This window comes from Antechinus flavipes, chromosome 3, assembly GCF_016432865.1.
Source record: "Antechinus flavipes isolate AdamAnt ecotype Samford, QLD, Australia chromosome 3, AdamAnt_v2, whole genome shotgun sequence".
Lineage (NCBI taxonomy): Eukaryota > Metazoa > Chordata > Mammalia > Dasyuromorphia > Dasyuridae > Antechinus > Antechinus flavipes.
The window spans coordinates 192,657,989-192,683,094 of record NC_067400.1 but is presented as its reverse complement, the minus strand read 5'-3'; the positions used below and the strand labels follow the sequence as shown (position 1 = coordinate 192,683,094).

Below are 25,106 nucleotides of genomic sequence, written 5' to 3'. Positions count from 1 at the left end.
AATTTTTGTATAGGTTCCATGAACTGCTGAGAAGAAAGAGTACTCCTTTCTGTCTCCATTTGGTTTTCTCCAAAGATCTAGCATACTTAACTTTTCTAGTGTTCTATTTATTTCTTTAGCTTCTTTCTTACTTATTTTGTGGTGTGATTTATCTAGTTCTAAGAGAGCAAGGTTAAGAATCTTCCCTCTATTTTAGTTTTGTTGTCTATTTCTTCTTGCACCTGTCTTAACTTCTCCTTTAGGAATTTCCATGCTGTAGCACTTGGGGTGTGTGTGTGTGTGTGTGTGTGTGTGTGTGTGTGTGTGTATTTACTATTGATATTGCTTCATTATCTATGGTACCTTTTAGCAAGATATTGTTTCCTTCTTTATGTCTTTTAATTAGATCAATTTTTGCTTTTGCTTGATCTGAGATCAGGGAGGCTATCCCTGCTTTTTTTACTTCACCTGAAGCATAATAGAGTTTGTTCCAACTTTTTACCTTTACCCTGAATGTACTGCTCTGCTTTAATTGTGTTTCTTCGAAACAACATATTGTAGGATTCCAGCTTTTAATCCAGTCTTCTATCTGCTTTTGTTTTATGGGAGAGTTCACCACTTTCACATTTATGGTTAAAAAGTACCAATTCTGTATTTCCTACCATCTTATTATCCCCAGATTATACTTTTCTCTTTCATTTTCCTTTTTCTCTCCTCCTTAGTATTTCACTTATTGTGTCGGACTGTCCATGCATACTATTCTAGACTGCCAGGGCCATATATACCAGTCTTGGTGATATTCCCGATTACACACAAAGATGAGCTGATTTTGAGGTGCAAAACAGCCTTTCTTATTTAGTAATCTCAGCAGGGGTTAGCAGGAAGGAAAAACAAGAGCAAAGCATAGCCTGCATCTCTCTGAATTTATTTATACTTATTCTCCTTTGGGATTATCCCATGCCTAGCCAATTTAGTACTGCTTAGGTAAATTCTCCAGAAGGGAGACACTTAGAGTTAGTGCTGCATCTTAGGTAGAGATCTAGCAAGAGGGCATACCCCTTGCTATCCCAAGGAACCTATTAGCAGTTCCTTTAACACCTACTAAACACAAACTCCTGCCTCTGAAGCCAATCCCCTTTTTACCTCCTGGGCCTGCACTACCAGCTGACATGGCATACATGGCAATTCTCAGAGAGAGAGAGAAACCCCCAATAACTTATCAGCTCCACTTGCCTCAAGCATCCTCCTTTCTTTAGAGTTCCTCCCCCTTTCTTATGCCTTTCCCTACTATTTCTATTTTCCTTCTATTTAGCCTCTCCCTTTCCTTTTCACTCTTCCTCTCCCACTTTTCAGTAAGCCAAATATGTCTAATATTTTCTCTTTGAGCAAAATCTGATGACAGTAAAATTCACATAATGTTCATTTCCCTCCCTTCTTTCCCTCAAATATAATAGGTTTTCTTTGCCTCTTCCTGAGATGTAATTTCCCTCATTTTACCTCCACTTTTCACTTTTTCTGGTACTATTCTCTTTCCACCTCTAGTTCCTTTTTTATATTATAACAGTAAAATCAAATTATACATGCACTCTCTATGTTTACCCGTAACAAAAACACAGTTCTCAGTTTTTACCTTTTTATGCTTCTCTTGATTCCTATATTTGGAGGTCAGTTTTTTTTGCTTAGCTCTGGTCTTTTCATCAGAAATAAATGGAATTCACCTGTTTCATTGAATGTTCATCTTCTTCCCTGGAAGAAAATGCTCAGTTTAATAGGGTAGTTTATTCTTGGCTGCATTTCAGGTTCCTTTGCCTTTTGGAATCCTCAGGTTCCAGGGCCTGCCTTCCTTTAAGATGGAAGCTGCTAGATCCTGGGTTAGCCTTATTGTGCCTTGTTGGTATTTGAATTTTTTTTTTTTTTTAATGCTTGCTTATGATATTTTCTCCTTGGTCCATTAGTTCTGAAATTTATCCACAATATTCCTTGGAGTTTTAATCTAATTACTAGAAAGAAAGAATATTAAATATAACATCCAAATATACTTGAATAGCAATAGAATTGGGTTGATTATGTCAGAAGATTGAAGGATAATTTGATGGACCTTGTAAATATGGAATCTGTGCCTAGAAAATATTTTTAAATCTATAGTACAATCTAATACAGAGAACTTCTGGAAGGATATGGACAAAAGTAACCAAGAATAATGAAGAATTAATGGCTGAAATCTGCATTATTGAAAGGAATTTCCTTATCTTTGAGATCACATATTCTCCGATGTTACCAAAGTCCCCTTTTATATGCTGCATAAATAGGATAGAGTCTTTGGCTTCTAAAATTTTCTCTATAGAGAAAATTTCCTTTGAATCAAAGGTAAAAAATAACCAATATTTTCACTTTTTTTGCTTAATTGTTTGAGCCATTTGTATTCTAGTCCAAGTGAATCTAGGTTTCTGTGCTAGTACATCTTGAATTTTTGTGGAGGTTTCTTATACTTTCATTATCATGCAGGAGTTTATAGGGAAAAAAAAGTTCAAAGAAAGGAATTATATTTTTAAAATCCCATCCCCAGAGAGATTTATATCAGTGTTATTTTCTCTTATTTTGAGTATTCTTTCCATGAGAACAAATTTCAACACATATTCTCTCTCTAGTTAGCCTAGGGGTGTGTGTGTGTGTGTGTGTGTGTGTGTGTGTGTGTGTGTGTGTAATAGATCTAGAGAGATATATAGATGTATATACACATACACATATTTGTATATATTTATTTAATCCTGAACTGTTCTTATTCATGAATCCACAAAGGATCTCATATAGATGCTAGAATCTTCTTTCTAGGATGGAATAGCTACATTTCATAGACACTCTTGCAATATTTTGGATACTCTGTTATATCTCACTTTCACTACAAGATCAGCTCATATTTTCTTCCAACCAAATATTACCTATATAGCATGTCTTTATTTCTTGAAAAGGAAATCATCTTTAGAAATATGTTTAAGTCTAATCAAACCCAATATGTACCTCAAATGAGTTATCATTTAAGTAGTAGTAGGTTACTACAACTTGGATTCTTTGTAGTCTCTACTGCCCTAAGATTTTCAACCTTAGGGAATTACCTGAAGAAAAAAGTTAAAAGTGTTAAAAAAAAAAATATGGCTGAAGGCTTGAGATATTTGAATATACTGCACAGTTTTCCAAATGCAGCCCAATCCTCTCTTCCTGTGAGTCCCTGCCTCACAAAATATACATATGTATATGTGTGTGTGTGTGTGTGTGTGTGTGTGTGTGTGTGTGTGTTGGCAGGCTGGGTTTCCAACTGCGTATCTTATCCTAAACAATAGACATTTTCTATTCATCAAGTTTTTCATACTTGGATGTTTATGTTTATTTCTTTTATATATAAAATTACATGTAAGAGGTCTATAACCTCATGTTCTAGTTCTTGAGGCATCAACATAAGTCATTTGGAACAAGAGGAATTTATTTTATACTCTTCTATAGGGAAATCTGATACTCTTCTATAGGGCATCTCTCATAATTCTGCATAAGAAATTCTCTATGATAATTTTATGAACAATATACTATTAATACAACAGAAAGTTATAAAGAATATTAATTGCCATCCCATTTATCAAGAAATCATATATAATATTAACATGTATAACACTTCTTATTAAAGGAAAGTCTTTAAGGCTATATTTTGCTCTACTGAGTCAAAAATCATTTTTTTTTAGACATTCAGCAAATAATAAACAACAGCCTCATGGGTTCTATAAATTTACTGGTATGCTAGCAAATATTTAACAGCAAACTTTCTGGCAAAAATAGCATACACATAGCACACTTTTAAGTTAAATCTGCATTATTAACATCACTTTTTAAAAGTGTAAACAGTCTTGATTTTTAGTTTTTGCTGCTTTTGAAAGTATAAATATTCCCGTTGAACATTTAACCATCAGTTTTTATGAGCTGGTTCAAACTAGCTTTATCACATTGTTCTATCTACAAGCTGTTATCCCAGGCTTTTCTTCCTTATCTTAGTCAAAATTCTTTGAAAAGCCATCTAATCTTGTGATCCCCACTCCTTTTCTTATCACTGTCTTCTAAATACTCTTTAATCTGCATTCTGAAACACATGATCTCTAAAATGCTCTATTCAAAGTCACCTGGTGCCCAAACTAGTAGGCTTTTCTCAGCCCTTATCCTTTCTGGCTTTTGTGCAACACTTGAAACTGTTGAACAATAATCCTTTCCTCCACCACCAATTCTCTCATCCTGCCCCCATCCAAGATGCTCTGAAATGTTCTCTGGGTTTTCATGACATTGTACTCTCTTTTTTCTTCTGTGTTCTATTCTCTATGACTTCTTGGTATCCTTTGATCATTATCTATAAAGTCCATGTAACTCTGGATGTAGCCGAAATCTCCATGCTGGGCACTCCTTTTTTATCTCTTTTTTACTCTCAGAGGCTTCATCTGCCCACAGAGTTTTAATTATCTCTGTGCTGATAACTCCCAGATCTCTATTTCCAGCTCTCATCTCCTTTTTTGAGTCCTATTTTTTAAATCTCCAAGTGCCTACTGGACATTTTGAAATGGATAACTCATATATATCTTTAATTCAGTATATCCCAATCTAATTATTTATTCCCCAAACTCATCACTCTTCTAAATTTACCTATTACCCACCCTTTAATCTTTGTGTCAATTTCAACTTTTCACTATCTTTCTGATATTATCTTCCTCCAAAAACTCTCCCCTTTTCCAAATTTCCATCTTACAATCAAAGATACCATGAACCTTTAAGTCATCAAGGTTATTTTCTCCTTTTTATTATTTCCAGGTTTGCAACTTCATTTTTTCGGTATTCCTCACTCTCACTTACCCCACATATTTAGTCTCCAAATATTGTTTCTACCTCCTTGTATCTTTTCTTTTTTATATTCTCACTGCCTCCAATCCTAGTTAAGCTTTCATCTCTCCTAAATCAAGTTTTTTACCACTCTAAGCCATGCTTTACACAGCTGCCAAATTGATTTTCCTTAAGTGCAAACCTGACCATACAATTCCTCTATATAATGCCAAAGATGCCATAAATATGTGGGATAAAATATAAATTCTTCTCTTTTGGCATTTAAGACCTCAACCTGGCCCTAATCTACTTTCCTTTCTTATATATTCTGTGTATACACCCCCTTTATATACACTGTGATCTAGTCAAATTGACTTTATTAGTATTTCTCATGCTGGGTATTCTATCTGCCATTTCTGTGCCTTTCCACTGACTTTCCTTGTATCTGGAACATATTCCCTCCTCACTTCTGTGTCAGAATCCCTAGTTTCCTTTGTAGGAAAGTGCCACTTTCTATAGTCTTTCCTTTTCCAATCTCCAGCGGCTAGCCCTTTATATCATTAACTTCAAAATCTATTTTGTATGCATCTATATATTTAGATATTATCTGCTCCAGTTAGATTATAAACTCCTTATGAGAACAGGAACTAGTTTTTCTTGTGTTTTTATATCCTTAGGATATAGCTTATGGCCTAAGATATGGTGAGAATTTAATAGTTTCTTGTTAATTAATCAGATGATTAATTTATTCAGTCATATGACTATGAACATATACCCTAATGCAGAAAATCATTTGTGAAAGTTTGCATGTTTCTTCCTGTATTATATAGATTTTATACTTATGAGAAAGAATGTATACTTATTAAAAATTTTATTCCCCTATATTAGATCACTTTAAATTATCTTTTGTGCTTCTAAATTCACATACAATTTCCCCCATTAAAAAAAAAAAAAGACATTTCATTTTGTAACATGATCCTCATGGTTTTAAAAATCATCTCATCTCAGATCTGTCTCAAATTGGTCTTTCTAGTTATTATTTCTAATTTTGTTTTCTAAATTTCATTTTCTATTTCTTATTCCCCCTTCTTTACCACCACCCGCAGCTCAACTAAGATTGAAAAGTTCAAGTGAAGTATTTCTTCTTCATTTAGTTATATATTATTATAACAGTATGGTTAAATCTGTTTCATTATGCATCAATTTTTTGACTTCTTAAATTTTTTTGTTTATGAAACTTACACTGACTGATTCTGATAGCAAGCTTTCTACTGTCTTGACTTTCACTGATTTTTATTGTTTTATGAAGCATCACAGCCCATAATTCTTAATCACTGTTCTCTGAAATGTTTAATAAATGAGTTTGCTTTCTAAACTAATGTTGCCCTCACTCTCTGTTTCCTCCATAAACTCTTTACTTTGTTTCATTTACTTACTTAATGAAATCAAATGTTTCCTTGACTTTTTTCTTGTGGGAAGGGCTATTCATTGGTCAGAATTTTTCAGGAAATTCTGTTAAATATTTTTGTATTTTTTCCCATTTAATTTTTGTAATGTTAGCTGCTTGTTTGAATTGACTGGATTGAAGCTGTTGCAATAATAGGTTCTCTTTTTATTTTTGTTTTTTCTGCTATTTGATGTAGTTTTTTTTAACCTTTGTGCTCCAACTAATTGATGATTTTAATCACATACACCTGATGTCAAAATCTCTATAATTTCTTAAAGCTGAATCATTTATTTGAATTAATAATTCATAAATACTCAACTTGAAAAAAAATCATGCATTTGTATTACTCTAGCTTTGAAGTCCAATTTTAAATCAGGTATGTTTTGGTAACTCCTGCTTCCAGGTAAAAGCTTTCTTGTTTTTCTTTTGTGTTCTTAAATATATTTTTATGGGTAAATAGTAGTTCCAGATTAACTCCTCTTTTGGTTGGATTATCTGTTTTCTGGATCATAAAGCTGTCTCTGCATAACCCAGAAACCTCTTTAAAGATACATATTTGGCACTATTTGTTACTCAACAGATGTTTGGATAGTTAGAATCTCCAGAGAGTACTATAACTTGTGGTTTCAGTTACATCAACTTAATCCAGGAAATTTTTGGTTTTGTTCTTCTCTGACTCTAGGAGAAAGTCTGTGAAAGAAATTTTTTTAGTCTCTTCTCCTCCCTTTCTTTTACTTCCTCCCCTCTCCTCTTCTCTCTTTCTTTTCTATCATTCCTTGAATTGTTTTCCAAGTTTCCAAATTTTCCAAGTTGAAATATACTTTAATTAATTAATAGATACTATTGATTAATTTCTTTATACTTGTTTCTGTCATCTAGTATGATCTCAACTACTTTTTATTTTTATGCTAATAAGCAATTCATATCTATGATTTCTGTCTTACATTTTAATGTATACTTTTAAATGAATGAATACTTTTAATACATTTAAAAGGAATGATTTAGCCTTATGCTGAAACTTGATGTTAAAATATTTTCATAGTCATCCTTCCATTTAGAAATCCAGAAATATGTGGAGGTTGATAAAATACAAGCTACTGTCAGGTGAAGAGGATATAAGAAGAATAGAAGAGGATGTATTATGTATAACGTAGCATGTGATGACTGCGTATTTAAAATCAGCTGGAGTCAGAAATTCAGGTTTAAGGGGAAAATCTTCAATCTTTATTCTTTTTGAGGTGAAGGAGGATTGCAATAGTAATATGGGTAGCTGTGACAGGAAGCCAGCCAGCAGAGGTGAAGGGGGATTGCAGGTGAAAGGGGGGATCAGAGGTGAAGTGGGGTCGCGATAGCAATGCAAGCAGCTGTGTCAAGAAACCAGTCAGCAGTCTCTATTTCCACTTCCCTTTCCACTCCCCTGCCTCCACCCACCAAAATCGTAATTTCCTATACAACATATCAGGACTTGCACAAAGAGTGGGCGGGGCCATTCTTTCTCCAAGCATATATATTAATAGAGTATGGTCCAACTACTATTTAGCCTCACGTGCTTGGGACCTCAGTGCATCAACTCAAGCCTCAGCCCATCGCAGTAGCATGTGAAGAGAGATGCATTCATGGATTACATGGTCATAGAGATTTAAAGCTGGAAAGGGATCTTAGTGTTCATCAATTCGAAATACCCTCTTTTTACAGTGGAGAAATCTAGAGAACAGTTAAGTTATTTACCAAAGGTCACACAGCTAACTTTAGAAGGAAGGAATGAAGTAAGGAAGCAAGGGAGGAAGGGAAATTAAGTATTTATTATGTGCTAAACACTGTGTTTATAATAATAATAACTAGCATTTATATAGCATTTTAAGATTTGCAAAGCTCTGTACACTGGATCCACTCAACCTGTGAATTAGGTACTATTATTATTTTCATGTTATAGATGAGGAAATTGAAATTGGAGAGATTAAGTATCTTGCCTGGTGTTAAGCTGCTAGTAAATATCTAAGGGATGATTTGAAATCAGATCCTGACTCCAAGTCCAATTGGCTCTTGCCCACTGTGCCATTTAGCTGTCTCGCTAGAGAAAAACATGAGGGTTAAAATGCGAGTAAAAAGAAACACAGTCCGAAAATAGAACAGAAAGGGGAGAAGGGTGGGGGAAAGTTTGAGAAGTAGTCCAGGGGAAGAGTTAGTTTATGTTAAAAACTTAGCCAGTTTTTGAAAAAGCAGGATAAAGCATGGCTGGTGTGGGTGCTTCTTCAAAGCTTCAGACTGAGGTCTTTCTGACTTCATCCAGGGCTTTACTATGTTGGCTGGATGTGGGACCTTAAGGCAAATATCTTAAATCTTGGTGGATTTCAGTTTTCTCATTTGTTAACTGAGTGGTTGAGTAAATCAACTTCAAGATATTGTCTAATTCTAAATCTATGGTCCCATGATCCTGTTTTGTTTGGTGGGAAGGAAGCACCCAATGCTAAAAGCTAAGGTGGTTTGATGTGTAGAGATAAGAAACACCTGGGTCTTGAACAATTAGTTGCTTAAAAACTTGCCTCAAGTGTGCAGGTGCTGCATTTTACACAACAACATAATAAATTAAAATATAATTTGTGACATCGGTTCCAGTCATTCCAGTTAATATTTTGTATCCTACTTTTAGATCAAAATTTAACATCTATTTAACAAGTTCAAACAGTTTTAAACATTTTTCTAGTGGGGAGACTCTTACTGTAATCCAAACAAACTACAGAAAGCATTACCATAATCTAGGAATCTAGAATTCTTCTCTGCTGATAAGTAATTTGTCTTCTGGCTTAATCAATGTTGAAAAATCTCATGGGTGATGATGGCGACAGAATATTTTGAGGTGTTGTTTTTTTTTTTTTAAACAAGGGTTATTTGGTGCTGAAGCATTAATAATAGAGAAGGAGCTTTTAAATTGTTAGTGTCCGTGATTTATTCATAAATTCATTCTTTATAGGTAAAATGTAACTTTCTCTCTCTTCATCTTTTTTTCCCCCTTTTCTAGCTATCCCACCATGTTATCCTTTTTCTTAATAGATCATATTAAAAAATATTAACTCAGTGAAGTTTATGTGATAAACCCAACCTTTGGTAGAAGATCATTCTTATCACCATTAACAGTAAGAGTTTTATAAAATAAAATAAAACGTTTTGGGTACAACTAATTCTAAGTATAAGAATAACATAGTTTCTGTCATGCCATTAGGAACATAGGATAGAAATCTAGACGAGACCTTTAATGCTCTTATTTACAGGTGAAGAAACTGAGACCTAATATTTCACATTAGGTATTTAATAACAGACAGAATCTGAACTCATAACCAGTCTTCCTCCAAATTATGTTATATGAAAATATTGAGCATCTGATAAGGACAATTCAAGCCCTGGTATGAATTGATTTTTTTGTGAGTTGGTGAAGAGAAAGAGATTTAAAAATTTGTGTAATGAGGCAATGGTGGGGAAAGTAGATTCTATCAGTCAAGTTTTGAGATATTTATGAATAAATATTGGCTTCCTATGTCTAACATTTACAATCTTAATTCATTATATGTGTATTGAATTTTAATAATTATTTATTTTTTATCACATTTGTTTCTTAATATATTTTTTCACTTTCCTTAAGCCATTCCATGTAACAAATAAAAAAAAAAGAAACAAAAGAAAATCAGTTCATCTAAACTAACCACTATATTGACCTTATATGACAGCAGATACAACATTTTACAAATATAGTACCCCACCTAATATTGAAAAGCTTTTGTATGAGCAATATTCATGCAACAAGAGAAGAAAGGAAATTATTAATTGGGGGGAAATCTTTGCATCAAATGTCTCTGATGAATTATAGAGAGGATTAACAGTTTCATTAAAAAATATATATAACAACAGTAATTAATTTTTAAGTAATAATTCTTCGCTAGAATTCACTTTCCTTAAGCCATTCCATGTAACAAATAAAAAAAAAAGGAAACAAAAGAAAATCAGTTCATCTAAACTAACCACTATATTGACCTTATATGACAGCAGATACAACATTTTACAAATGTAGTACCCCACCTAATATTGAAAAGCTTTTGTATGAGCAATATTCATGCAACAAGAGAAGAAAGGAAATTATTAATTGGGAGGAAATCTTTGCATCAAATGTCTCTGATGAATTATAGAGAGGATTAACAGTTCATTAAAATATATATATAACAACAGTAATTAATTTTTAAGTAATAATTCTTAGCTAGAATTATTTGTAAATAAAATAGAATTACTCCCACCCAGAATGACTTGCCAAGATAGTCATGATTGAATAAGAATTATGAATGGATACTGCAAAAAAAATTATATATATATGTATATGTATATATATATATATATATATATATATATATATATATTATATATATATATATATATATATATATATATACATATATATATAGTATAAGTAGGCAGTTTTTAATGGAATTAAAGAGAAAAAAATTGTCAACACAATACCTGGCATTATCAACAGCCTTCATGATTTGTATTTCTAGTATTGCATAAATTGATACTGTCTTCAAATGTGGAATCACTAAGCCATTCAGAAGACATTTTGATAATGAGAAAATTATTTATGCATTCAGCAAACTGTCAGTGAAGGTAGTTTGAATTGGATAGATTATTCAATTGCGATACTTTCAAGACTGCAAATTATTTTGGACATGAAATGATTTTTAAAATAAATATAGGAAATTTAGATTGATATGCACACGATCCATTATTTGGGGAGAGGATAGAACAAATCATTGTTCCTGTTTTCTACATGTGGCAACAACCTCTCTGAAAGACAATTCTGAGGCTTTCTTCACTCAGGCAGTTCTCATTTTAACAGAGATCAGTGCCACAATCCATAGATGGTATTTATAATGACATCAAATGCCTCTATATCTCACCTTTCCCCTTGTCTATTTCCTAGTCCTATGCTGTGCTTTTTAGATCACTTTCATGTCTCCATTACACTTACTAATTGTGTCTGTTTTTGTAATGATTCCCTGTTGTCTTATGAAATACTTTGACAAGTTTAAGGTAAAAAAAGGATTTGTTGTACCTACTTTGGGAATGTGTAAAAGTTAAAGTGACCCTTTGAAGAGTGAACAGACATAAAATAATCTGTCAGTCACATTTCAAATTTTACATATTAGAATAATAAGACAGATTGTCTCATGTAGCAAAATAATACAGTGTTTATCAAAAACAATAAACTCAATTTTACCTGCCCTTGTATGGCTGTGGTTAGAGCCATAAAACCACAAATCACAAAAGACGTTACCACAGAAACTAAACAAAGTCTGGGTCTTATGGTGTGTTGTAGTTACATCCCAGTTATAAAGATTAACAGATGGTAGTTTCAAGTAGCATTTAAACTTCAGTTATCATCCTGATTTCCTATGTTCTAAACCAGAGGTGCCAAATCCATGGCTCATAATAGACCTGAGTATGGCCACACTAGATTAAAATTGATTGAGAAATATTTAACAAATTAAATAAAAATACAATAAAACATAGATAATGCTGCATTTTAAAACTAAGTCAGTATGTAGCCCATAGGAATCCTTATGTACTGATGAGGGTCAGTCACTATTTCTATCTGAATTTGATACCACTAGTCTAAATTAATCAGTCCATAGGCTTAATTTCATAATGTCACATGTTTGCTTTATGACCCTTCTTTCACAGATGCCTTCTTAAACATTACATGTTGTGTATGGATTAAATATTTATTTGTGTGTGTGTGTATGTGTGTGTGTCCGTCTCCACACACACACACACACACACACACACACTCTTACACACATACCCCAAACATTTTTATTTTAAGTGTCAATATGCAATAGAATTCCAATAGTTGGGAGTGTAGGTTTTTGAGGCATTTTACTCAATAGATTTGATAGCTTTATTGTCAGTTCCAGTAACAATGACAACTCTAGTTTTCATGCTGAAATTTCAGGTTCCTGTTGATTGTTGCTTGAATGTCCAGCAACTAAGAATTTCAAATGTAGAAATTATACATTTTGTGCACTTAATTTTATGTCATTGACCCAGTCTCTTAGAAAGCAAAGTCTTTCTCAATTTGCCAGTGGCTAAAAATTTCCCCCCACTCTATACACACCCAAACCCAAAGAGCTGGCAGCTTCCACATATATAGTGCTTTAAAATTTGCAAAGTCCTTTATAAATATTATATCATTTGATCTTCATAACAACCCTGGGAGTAATTGATGCTATTAATAATCCTATGTTATGGTTGAAGAAGCAGGCAGGGGTTAGTGACTTATATAGGTTCAAATAGCTAATATGTTCTGGGGCCACTTTTGAATTTGGGTATTCCTTACTCCAGGTCTGGTGTCACTCATTATGCCACCTATTTTTCTTAAAACAGTTTCACCCTTATTCCAAATTCATTACCTTTTTGAAAATTATGACATGATATCTTCTCTCCATAGGAGAATAAATGTTCTGGGATATTAGGAGGCATAATCACAATAACTGGTATGCATATAACAGTACAATAACATGGAATAGTGGAAATAGGGCTGGGTCTCAGAATCAGGAAGTTTAACTCTTTATGATATATATTGTGTCTGTGTGATGTTTGGCAGATTCCTTAATATTTTAATGTTCCTAGATAACTTCCTATAGCTATAAGTGGCAGAGTAGAAGGTGACCTGCTTTGATAGATGGAGATTTGTCATAGAGAACTCCATTTATCAATGACTAGATTACAGGAACAATCCAAAAAAGAAGATATTGTATGTCTATGTATGTGTCTAAAGGCAGCTAGGTGGCACAGTGAATAAAGCACCAAGCCAGGGGAGAGGAAGACCTGAGTTCAAATTCAGCCTTGGACACTTATTAGGCAAGTCATTTAACAGTCAGTTTGCCTCAGTTTTCTTATCTGTAAAATAAGCTGGAGAAGGAAATACAAAAACATTCCAGTATCTTTGCCAAGAAAACTCCAAATGGGATCACAAGGAATCAGACATGACTAAAACAAGTGAAATTACTTTATTTCATTTTAGCCCCAAAACCCATCTTGTGAAGTAGGCAATAATAGATTATTTCAATCATTTTAAAAATAAGGAAACTGAATCAGAGAAATTAGGTGACTTTGGTAAAATCACATTACTATATATTAGAGGAAGTGACACTATAGAAGAATGACAGATATCTCTTTAATTTATATATGTTGCTTGTTTGACTTTTTTATATTTCTAAATATAGTATATGTCCACTTTCAAGAATAGCTTGTTTTACCTATTTTGCATCCTCCTTTATCTTTTTATCCATGTAGGTCTGCAGCACCAGGACAAGGGCAAGGAGTCTCCTTGGTTCTGAAGCACACAATGGAAACAAAATAAAGCTGGATTGGAATCCCAGAACAACTGGCATGGAACTGTCCTCAGTGTTTTCTTGTTTCTGCATGAGGACAAGATACATATACATGGAAGGAGAAGATGAAAAGTCAGCCATTTTTATATTGTTTTGAAGTCTTTTTTTTTTGAGAAGGTTCAATGGGACCTAGAACAGTGAAAAAAAATCTTTTTGTTTGATTCTTCCCCTGAGTCTGTGCAAGTCTCCTCCTCTTTGATCTTTTCAACAGCATGGTTTATTTTCATTTAATTTTTAATGTTTTGTTTTGTTGTTGTTGTTGTTATTTTAAACAAACCATCTTGTTTGTCAGGAAAAGCCAAACCACAATGGCAATGTTCATCCTTTCAGAAATACAATTTTGTAGCTCTCTGTGCATCTATTTTTGTAGAAATACAGAAGTATGGTCTTGCATTGATGGGCTATTTTAGAGGGATGTATTTTTTTTTAATTGTAAAAATTGTTAAGTTCTGTTTAAAGAACTTGCTCTCAGAGAAGCACTGGCAACAATGTATAAAAATGCTTACTTGTAGATATCTGCAATGTGATGTGTGTCTATGTTTTTACAGGTTACCTCAAGTGTTTGATATTTTCAGTAGTACTATTGCCAAACAAATCTGGTATGGTTTTCACATGACAGTGCTTTGAAATGTTGAAACTTTCAACCCTTGCCCTACCTTGTACAGCTATTAGGGGCATATAAGGCTTCAGAGAAAAGTTCTTTAATGCTCATGGTAGAACAGAAAATGAATTATTTCTTTGGTACCATTTGAAGAGTTTTCCTATAGTATTGTAATTGTATTCCCAACTAGTCCAGCCCGCATCACTGTATCAAAATTCGTATGGGCCCACAAGAGAACTGGTAATCCATTAGTTCCAATGAATCAGCTCCATTGTTTCAAATTAGCTGTTCTTGTTAACATAAATTCCCATTGTGTTAAGTGGATTTCTTTTTCCTGGTAAGAGATCTAGAGAGGGGATATGCAAGTTTTGTAAGCAAGGTGTTCTACAAATCACAAAGCTATAAGCTTAGTGGTTATTTCATGAGAGTATTCTAAAATCCATGTTGTCTTTTTTTTTCTCCCTCAGATATCTGAGGGAGGTATCTCCCTCCCAGATATCTGAAACCAAGAGATAGCTTGGTGTGTAGATGGAAACCTTGCCTTAGAATCCCACAAATCTGGGTTCAAGTCCTATATTTCATACATACTGGTTCTGGACCCCTGGGTAAATCCCTTAACCCTTCATTGCTCCAAAGAGTTTTCTAAAACTCTTACGTTTTGAAGAGAATGTGCTAACTTGCATTTGTAGAGAGATTGTCTTCACTTTGTAGTCCCTATGTCAGTGCAACCATAGGCCCAGTTCCTCTCCATGCCACCTAAAGAGAGTACATATACTCTGTAATATTTCCAGCATAAGTTTTGTAGTTCTTGAAGTACATTCTTTTCTTTCTTAAGTGAATAGGAAAACCTGTGGTTATGATCTGAAGCAAGGAAAAGTTTGATTTGGGTTTTTAATCAGGATCATTTAGAAAAGTTAATAAACTGAAAATTTGAAGATTCTGAAAGGTAAAGCACAGATCAAATCAGATGAAACTTTACTTTTATGCTATTGACTTGTATAGAACATGGACTGGCATTGAGAATCAACCAACAGAATGATGTCTTCAATATTTGCAAAAGAAAAATAGGCATTAATATTCCTATTTTTTTTCAATGGCTAAAATATAAGACTTGTTTACTTTTTTGGTGACTCAGAGATGAGCAAAGTTCAAAAATTAGCTCCAAGAATTTCTAAGTTTTGTTTGCTGAGATGATTTCTCATTTTCCTCTCTTTTATGAAATTCAAAGTACAATAAATTATCACTATAAAGCTTGAAGTATATATTTCTCTGTGTGTGTATCTATCTATCGATAAATAAATCTTAGTTTGTTAAAAATGCCATAAACTTAGCTAGGCTGGGTTTTCATAGCTGATTTTCAGATCTATGGTTATATGCAACTCTTCTTTTTATCTTACAACCTGTATATTCTTTCCAATGTATTGTTTGGATTCTAGACCTTTACCTTATCTCCTTCCCTTTTTCCCTATGTCTCTGTTTCATGATTTCCTTTCTAACTGGACACAATTTTCACACAATATGCTCTAAATTGCCTTCATTTCTTTTTGGGATGTAGTCCAAAGTTAGGGTATCTTCCATATATGGATATTAGATGTTAATTTTAATAACTAGATATTGCTTTAATTTTTACAAAGTGCTGTACATATGTTATTTCCATTATTGTGCTCATTTTACATATAAGGAAACTGAAGCAGAGGTTAAGTGATGCTAGTACATGAAATGTAATTTGAACTCTCTCCAAGTTCAGTGCTTAACTTACTCAGCCACTGAGCTATCTCCCACTCAGTAGGATATGGGCTTGCCCTTTAGGAAATTATAGCCTGGTTAATGGTGTTGATTCTGTTATTCAGAATGATAGGTGGAAACTATGTTCTGAAGAAACTACATCATAACCATTTACACTTATCCTTATATGCTTTAACATCATTTCTACTCAGCAGTGGAAAAGTCAAAGATTTATACTAGAGCCTTGATCACAATATATTACTACTTAATCATTGGATTATCAATTTGGGAAAGCAAGTTATAAAAGAGTGTTCCTGAATGCCCCTTTTCTAATTCTATCAAAAAATACAGACTTTATTCTATAGCTAAGGCAAGAAGTCCTAGATTCAAGTATTGTGTCTGATACCTACTTGTTGTGTTACTCTGGACAAATCATTTACTCTAACCATGTTCTGGGCCACTCTCTAAAGCTATAGGTTGCAGAAAAAGTGCCAGCCACATTAGTAGAAGGAAGTTTCTCATCATGGGAATCACAAGTCAATCCTTATTTCCTGGTTATTTTCTATAAGTCAAACTTTCAGAACTTGAATTTCCATTCATTCAGGTGAGGTAAAAAATTAAAAACCAATGCATGCTCTGGTTTCTTAAATATACAAATTCATAAAGAAATGAGGTGGATGATTCTATAGTCTATATATATTCTGTATTTCATGGAATTTATTTGTATTCATTACGGACTCCAACGTTCTGCCTCAAGTAGCTAATGCAATTAATTGACTTAGCATATCAAGATTTGGGATTTTTTTCTCCCTTGTGCTTTAGATTTTCTTGGCAGCAGAGTTAAAAATCATTGCATTTGAAATTGGCCATTAATTTACTTATCTACAAACTTAAAGAAAGGTGGTAAGATCTGGTAGGAAAAAAAAAATCTCCATATGAGGGGAGGGAGGAGAAATACTTTATAAATAATCTCAGTCAGTGATTTACTCAAGTTTAGGAAAGAAGAAACTATTAGAAGCAGATGTATACAATGTGTCTGTTATTAAAGATGGAAAGAGTTTACTATTACCATTCCAGTTACAAAGGAGTATTGATGGCAGTTAAAAATACTATGATCAACTTTTCAGGCAGAGAGGAGAAGGCAAATCCTTTTAAAAGTATTACTGAAAGTACCTTACCAGTTTTAGTATATAGTACAAGCAAATACTCAACCCTTTTATTCAATAGGGCAAGAGATAGTCACTCTTTATGAAAGGATAAATAATTCTTATATGTTACTTACATTGGTGTCAGTCATTATCTTTAGAGAAAAGTAATTTTCATTCTGTCATAAAATAACCTTAAAACACTCTTAGACCCATGATGAAAACACTTGTCTTTGAAGATATTATTTATATGAGATTACCATTCACATAACAGTTGAAATTTAAGATTCTTTTGATAGGCTTTTTCTCTAATCCTTTCTGAGAATTAATTGTACCAAAGGCACTCTCTTCACTATTAATATTTATCAGAAGGCATAGACATTATTTTATGTCTTTTATCTTCCATAATAATAAGATTTTAATCTTTATTTTTTTTTTTAGTTTTGTCTAAAAGTGTCAAAAACTACATCTACTAGTTTTCTTCTTATACCTGTCAGTGCAATTGATATGCCCCAATAATTCAATATGGCTTCTTGCTTCTTCCTTGCTTGCATCAGTCCTAGATCATTAAGTATAATGTGCCAATGTAACAGCACATGGGACACAAATGAAGGGGACTGAAGACTATTTAATAGCAAACATTATTCTTTCAAAAAAAAATCAGGAAAGATATATTTCATGAATGATCTCTCTTTTAGAAGGAAAATTCACTTAATTTTATAAAACAAAATCAATATCAAAACTTTTCTTTGCCCTCTTAATAGAGTATATTTCTTTATGTAATGGGTTAGGGCAATAATCACTAATTACTAATTTATATGGATTTTGATTTCTGAAAATAATTAGAATCTTGAAAAAAAGCTAATTCACAACTGAAAATCCACACATACAATTTTAAAAAACTACAACACAGAATTAGATTTTCCTTTTTATTCTTAAGGGAAAATGTTCTCTGGATTCTTTTTAGTTCTTAACTATTCGAGTAGGAAAACCAAAATTGGAAAAAGGAATTGCTACCTAACAGTGCAAATGCTATAATTTATATTATATCGCTTTGGGAAACTGCAAGCTAATATAGAAAACATATTTACCAATATTGGTAGGCAAAGTAAATCCAAGTTAGGTCTACAAACAGTTTTTGTACTAGTTGAAGTCTGCATTTCTAGGATGGAAGATTTACACTTCTCAGCAGCACTAAATATCTACGAAATCACACTAACAAGACTTTTGGTCTCTAGAGTTGGATTACAAATGATGGTATTTTCTCCAACAACAACAACAAAAAAAACACCTCCATATTTCCCTTGCTCCTACAAATTCTGATCATCCCTCAATGAAACTGCCATTGGTATATGTAAATGATATGAAATGAAGAACTTTGTATTTAAAAAGTGTCATTGTTTAATAAGTAATTTAATGTGAATTTTTAATGATTATATTTTAATGTAACATTTTGTTTTGTTCTGTATTTCTTGACAATTAGCTATTGAGCTCTTGTTTTCTTCATATTCAACAAAAAAACTCATAAATATCTTTATAAGTTGCAGTGTCTTGTTCTTTCTTTTTCTTTTCTTTTTTTTTTTTTTTTTGATAAGATTAATTCCAGAACCAATTCAGTAAAGGAGCACTTAGTCTTTACATTAGAAATACTAGTGAAGTTCAGTTATATAAATCACATATGGGATATTGTAATTAAAGTTATTCCATGAGAGTTCTTCCAAAGTTATCAGCTGATTCCTTGGGAGGTATTTTTATGTTAGTTAAATCCAATGTTCATTGTGGCCATAGAAATCCATCCCAAAGTATCACTCTTTCTTTTCTGTAATTTACTGACACAAAAGAAGACACTAGAAATATAAAGGAGTGAACTGAAATCCTGGGGAATCTGGTTTCAAATAATAGCATGTCAAAGGAACTCGATGAAATTGAAAACCAAAGCCCTGATTTTACAGATAAAAGATACTGAGGCCCAAAGAAGGTAAAAGACTTGTCTAAGTTCACAAGAATTGCAGAACTCAGACTCTTTACATGGAGATACGCAACTCCTCACAGTGTCAATATTTAATCAGGTAAATCTGTATGTTGAAAAAATTAAAGTTTAGTTAGTTTAGATAAACTTAGACATACTGATATTTTTGATAAAAGGTTGTCATAATTCTCTTTTTATTATGCTAATGTAAAATTTCAATTATGTTTCCATCCATCATTAATCATAGAATCATTCTTTTATAGCCAAAAGGAATTTTAGAAGTAAGTTCATTTCATTTTACAGATGAGAAAATTTTAGGCTAGGGGGATTAAGTGGTAAATTTAACAAATGTCATAGAGGGTACAGTCAAAATTCAGACAATAAATTTGAGTTCTTTTCATCATACTGTCAGCATTTCAAAAGTGTGAATATTTTAGACAAATGGAGAATGGTCACAAAAGAGAGGAGAGAAAACTTTGTTGCTTTTATGTTCAGTTACTTCATTAAAGAAAACTTGATTTCATTTCTCTTTCAAATGATCTTTAAGGGATGTTTCAGAATCCAAAGGGTTACAGTGTATTTATGCTAGACAGGCACTAAGTAGGGTGGAGACCAAGACATCTGTTGAGAATTCTTCATAGCTGAAGTGTGTTTTCTCTGGGGACAACCAACTACTATTTAATTGTTTTGCTTCCTTTTTTGGGAATGTATGCCCATTCTGCAATGTTCCAAATTTCCAAACATCTCTTTTGACCTTCTCATAAACAATTGATAAAATTGTTAAGAAAGTTGTAAAGCTTTGCACTTTTACCCAAACTGAATTAGTACATCTGCTATGAGTTAACCAGTAGAGAGGAAAAAATAAATTTTTAAGAAAAGCAAAGAAAACATTTTGATCCACTTAATGTGTAAAGCAGATATCCATGCCTTGGAATTTTGCTAATCAATACATCTCAGTTAGCATGAACTAGTAAAATACAAATATTTGATTTTCCATACCAAGTTTGGCTATGGCTGAATGAAGGGCTCTGGCATTGATCTTTCTCTTTACACTTATATAAGAAAAAGACTATTTGTAGAGAGCCAAATATAGCAACAGAAGATTTTGTATCTTGCCAAAAAAATAAAAAAATCTGTTCCCCTTTAAGCATGACATTCTATCCTTTTCTTATGGATCAAGCTAAAAGGAAAATACAACTTTAAAATGACTCTACTCCTTCTGTTGGAAGCTCCCTAATCTTTTTCAAATGGCCCATCTGTAGTTTTGTGGGTTATTTGTTATAAAAAGGAATATGGCAACATTCAGTTCTGTCATTTCCTTCATCAGAAATCACGATCAAATTTCATACTGTGGACAGCAATAAAGTGAATCACTTTTAAATGAATTAGGTGCTCCCTCCCAAATCATTATTATCACCACCTACCTCCACCACCACACCACCACCACCACCAACAGCAATAACAGTAGCAATAAAAACTACAAACTGGTCATATTTTGTTTTGAATAACTACTATTAATTGATTGATTATATCAATTTGAACTTTGGTTCTGATTTCTTTACAGAGTACTTTCCTGGACTTGAAACTCCCAGCATGCTTTAAGGTCATTAAGGAATGACTTCTGCTGTGTACATGATGTGATGTGAAGCATACTGAAGTATACTGAAAACAATTTTTTAAATTTTTTTATTATAACTTTTTATTGACAGAACATATCCTGGGTAATTTTTTTATAATATTATCCCTTGCACTCACTTCTGTTCCGATTTTTTCCCTTCCCTCCCTCCCCCCCATCTCCCTTCCCTAGATGGCAAGCAGTCTTATACATGTTAAATATGTTACAATATATCCTAGATACAATATATGTGTGCAGAACTGAACAGTTCTCTTGTTGCACAGGGAGAATTGGATTCAGAAAGTAAAAATAACCCGGGAAGAAAAACAAAAATGCAAATAGTTTACACTCATTTCCCAGTTTTCCTTCTCTGGGTATAGCTGCTTCTGTCCATCATTGATCAATTGAAACTGAGTTAGATCTTCTCTTTTTCGAATATATCCACTTCCATCAGAATACATCCTCATACAGTATCGTTGTTGAAGTATATAATGATCTCCTGGTTCTGCTCATTTCATTTAGCATCAGTTCATGCAAGTCTCTGCAAGCCTCTTTGTATTGAAAACAATTTTGTATACTCACCAAGCAAAGAGATTTCCAATGTGACAGCTTTATAAGACATCTCAATGTGGGATTTTAAAACAAACACCAGGTTATTTGGAAATATTTGATGTATGTATGTATATATGTATGTAAATATGTAAAATAGCTGTGGAGTGTATTCTCTTATTAATGAGTGGAATATTTTGGTAGCAGTGTGGTTATTTTTTTTCATCTTTGCTGGTCATTTTTATTTTTCCTCTTTCCTCTCTCCCTTCTTCTCAAGCACCAGATACATAATGCTTCCCCTTTAGTCCTTTCCCGTTTGACAAAACTTTTCCAAAAGAATCATTTTACTAGATTCCCACTGGAAAAGGTGGGTGGTGCCTGGAAGGAATTTTTCTGAGTTATAAGATGTTGTAAAGACAGTCTGAACTTCAGGGAACTTGCTTGGACTTGTACTAAAACCAGGCTTCTGCATAACCCGGATGCTTTGGAGGCCAGATTCCATTAAAGCTTGTCATTAGAATGGGAAGGAAAGTCTTATTAGAAATGGGCCTTAAACAGTGATGACCCCCCAACTAGCAAGGAATAATCTTCCTAGAATTGTTTTTATCTTGTATCATAAAATCAGGAAATTCATCCTGTCTTGAAAATCAGTATATGTTCCTGAAGCTAGGGTCAAAGAAAAATGAAAGAAGATCTGAGATAATATGATAAGAGCTCTAACAAAAACCAGACACCTGATATTAGGTCTAAGCAATTCAATCTAATTTTACTATTCTCTGAATTTTATTTTCCTAAAGTGTTCTGGAGTTGAAGGTTGGGAGGGGAAATTTTAATGAATCATAGATTGGAAAGTTGAAAGGCTCTTTTAAATCTATCTTGTCAAACTCATACTAAAAAGAAATATTCATTAATCATGTATGACAAGTGGGTATCCAGCTTCTGTTTGAAGATGTCCAGATCAAATCAGATCACATCTTTTAAGTGCTTGGCACATAGTAGATGCTACATAAACACTTATTCCCTTCTTCTTTCCTTCTCTTCCAGTGAATGGAGCCTACTACCTCTCAAGGTAGTTTATTCCATTTTTAGACAGTTCTTATTGAAAGGAATTTTATTTCCTGACATCAAGTCACATAGTTTTCTCTGGCAGTTTGTACCCACTGCTCCTGTTTCTATTCAAATGCTCCAAATAGAGGAAATCTAATTTTTCTCCCTCATGACAGCCTTTCAAATACTGGAAGAGAGCTATAGTTCCCCACTTCAATCTTCTCTGTAACCTCTCTTCTCTACATTAACTATCCTTGGTTCCTTTTTCTGGTACTGCACTATGGAAGTCAGCCCTGTGATCTAGTCGCATTTTAGTTATTAACTTTATCTACTTCTCTATCTCTTCTGTTAAAAAGGGGGAGCAATAATAACTGCCTTGTTAAATTCATAGACAAAATTATTAATGTTTGAATAGATGTAAGTGCTTTGGGAAAAGCTTTAAATCTTATGGTTGTATAAATTATTTTTTATGTCTGAAGATAATTTCCATATAAACATACACAGATACATATACACACACACACTTGATCTCAAATTAAAAAAAGAAGGGTGGGAAACCATGGAGATATCTAAAAAAAGAAGAATTGTCTCTGGAAATTGAGGGCTTTGACAGACCAAAAAGCATGCATGAGCCAAAGTTACGATTTTCCCAGTTTATGCTATCATCTACTTTGTGTTGCCATGACATTGCACTTTTAAAAGGGAATTTTTCAGCTATGATTTACAGTATTTTAAGGTATTTAAAATTCCAAATCTGTTTTTGGTAGATGATTCTAGTAAATCATCCATCTGGACATAACTCAGCAACCTAGATAGAAGTGAAGACAATAAGCATTCATTTAGTTCCTACCAAGTACCAAGGCACTATTCTAAAGGCTGGGAATACAAGGAAAGGCAAAAACAGTTTCTGCCTTCAATGAGCTTGCAATTTAATGAGGAGGAGGCAATATACTTTTATGCAAAGATATATACTAGATAAATTGGAAATAATTTACAGGGAGAAGATACTACCATTAAGCAAGATCAACAAGGATTTTTGCAGATGGTAGGATTTAAATAGTAAGATTTAGAGAAAGGCTGCAAAATCAGGAGGAAGAGATGAAGAAACTGAATTTTGGGCATTGGACATTACCAACTCCCTAAGAAAACATCTCGAGGGCCAGATGGATTCACAAGTGAATTCTACTTGTAGAACATGTAAAGAACAATTACTTCCAATATTATTTATCTATTTGGAAAAATAGGTAAAGAAGTAATTCCTTTTATGACACAAATTGGGTACTAATACTAAACTAGGAAGAGCCAAAACAGAGAAAGAAAATTAGGGACCAATCTCCGTAATGAAAATCAATGCAAAAAATTTAAATAAAATATTAGCAAAGTGATTACAGCTACATATTAGCAGGATAATACACTATGGCCAAGTGGGATTTATAAGTGGTTATCAGGAAAACTACTACCATAAGTGACCTTAAGGTAAAAATAACAAAGTAACAATAACAAAACTAACAGAAATCATATAATAATCTCAATAGGTGCAGAAAAAGCTTTTGATAAAAAAATAACACTCATTCCTATTAAAAACCCTAGAAAGTATAGGGATAAAGGGAGATTTCCTTAAAATAATAAGCAATATCTATCTTAAACTAATAGCAAGCATTATTCATAATGGGGAGAAGGTGGATACATTTCCAATAAGATCAGGGGTGAAACAAGGATGCCCATTTTCATCACTATTTTTCAACATTGTACTAAAAATGGTGACTTTAGCAATAAGAAAAGAAAAAGAAATTGAAGGAATTAGAATAGATGATGAGGAAATAAAACTATCACTCTTTGCAGTAGAGAATCCTAGAAAATCATCCAAAAACCTTCTGGAAATTATTTCAGTATGGAATAAAATAGCTTTTGTAAAGTTGTAGGATATAAAATAAACTCACACAATTCATCAATATTTCTATATATTACTGACATCTCATCAGGAAGAGATAGAAAGAGTAATTCCATTTAAAATAATTGTAGACAAAATATGTGGGGGCCTACCTGCCAAGATAAATTCAAAAACTATATGAGCACAATTACAAAACACAAAGTCACACAAAGTCAGACTAAACAAATTTTTTGGGAAAAAAATCTTTGCAGCCAGTATTTCTGATAAAGATCTCATTATATGAAAAATGGTGACTTCCGGTTAAGATGGCGGAATGGAGGCACATAGCTGTGTAAGCCCCGCGCTTTCTCTCACTATCCATTTCATTACAAGCCTCTGAATTAATGCTTGACTGAAAAAAAAACCCACAAATAGTTACCAAGAGAAGCCATCCTTGAGATTCGGCAAGAAAGGTCTGTCTTTACTGGAGGGCTGGGATGGTTTTAGATCAGGCGCAGGCGGCGGGCAGCGGCAGTGAGAGCACGGGAGCAGACTGGAGAGGGGGTGGGGAGTGATCGCAGCCATCTCTGAGGGGAGAGCTTTGCTACAGGATTAGATACTTTACTCTGGCAGCAAGTCAGCAGCCCAGCAGAGAAGCTAAAAACACCGGGGGTGAAGAATACAACCCCAAACAGCTGGAGTCTCTCAGGACCTGGCCGCCCCCCTTCCCTTCCCCCCCCCCACAGTGACTCAGCACGCTCTGGGATCTCAGAGCGCAGGCGCACACAGTCCTGCTAGTGCCTCACTGCTGCCCCCCGCAGTCTGTAGAGGAAGCTCGGTAACAACACCCAGCCCCTCCCCCAAAGAAAGACTCC

The 25,106-nt window shown here is 33.5% G+C and overlaps 1 protein-coding gene across 1 annotated transcript in view; it reads left to right on the top strand.

Annotated features, from left to right (window-relative positions):
• Positions 1–18,727, top strand: part of VGLL3 (vestigial like family member 3) — a 76,970-nt gene extending 58,243 nt beyond the window's left edge. Inside the window, exon 4 of the mRNA XM_051984364.1 lies at positions 13,613–18,727. Within this exon, the coding sequence (XP_051840324.1) occupies positions 13,613–13,656 (44 nt within the window). The 3' untranslated portion in view covers positions 13,657–18,727. The remainder of the gene's footprint in view (positions 1–13,612) is intronic.
• Positions 18,728–25,106: the final 6,379 nt, after the last annotated feature.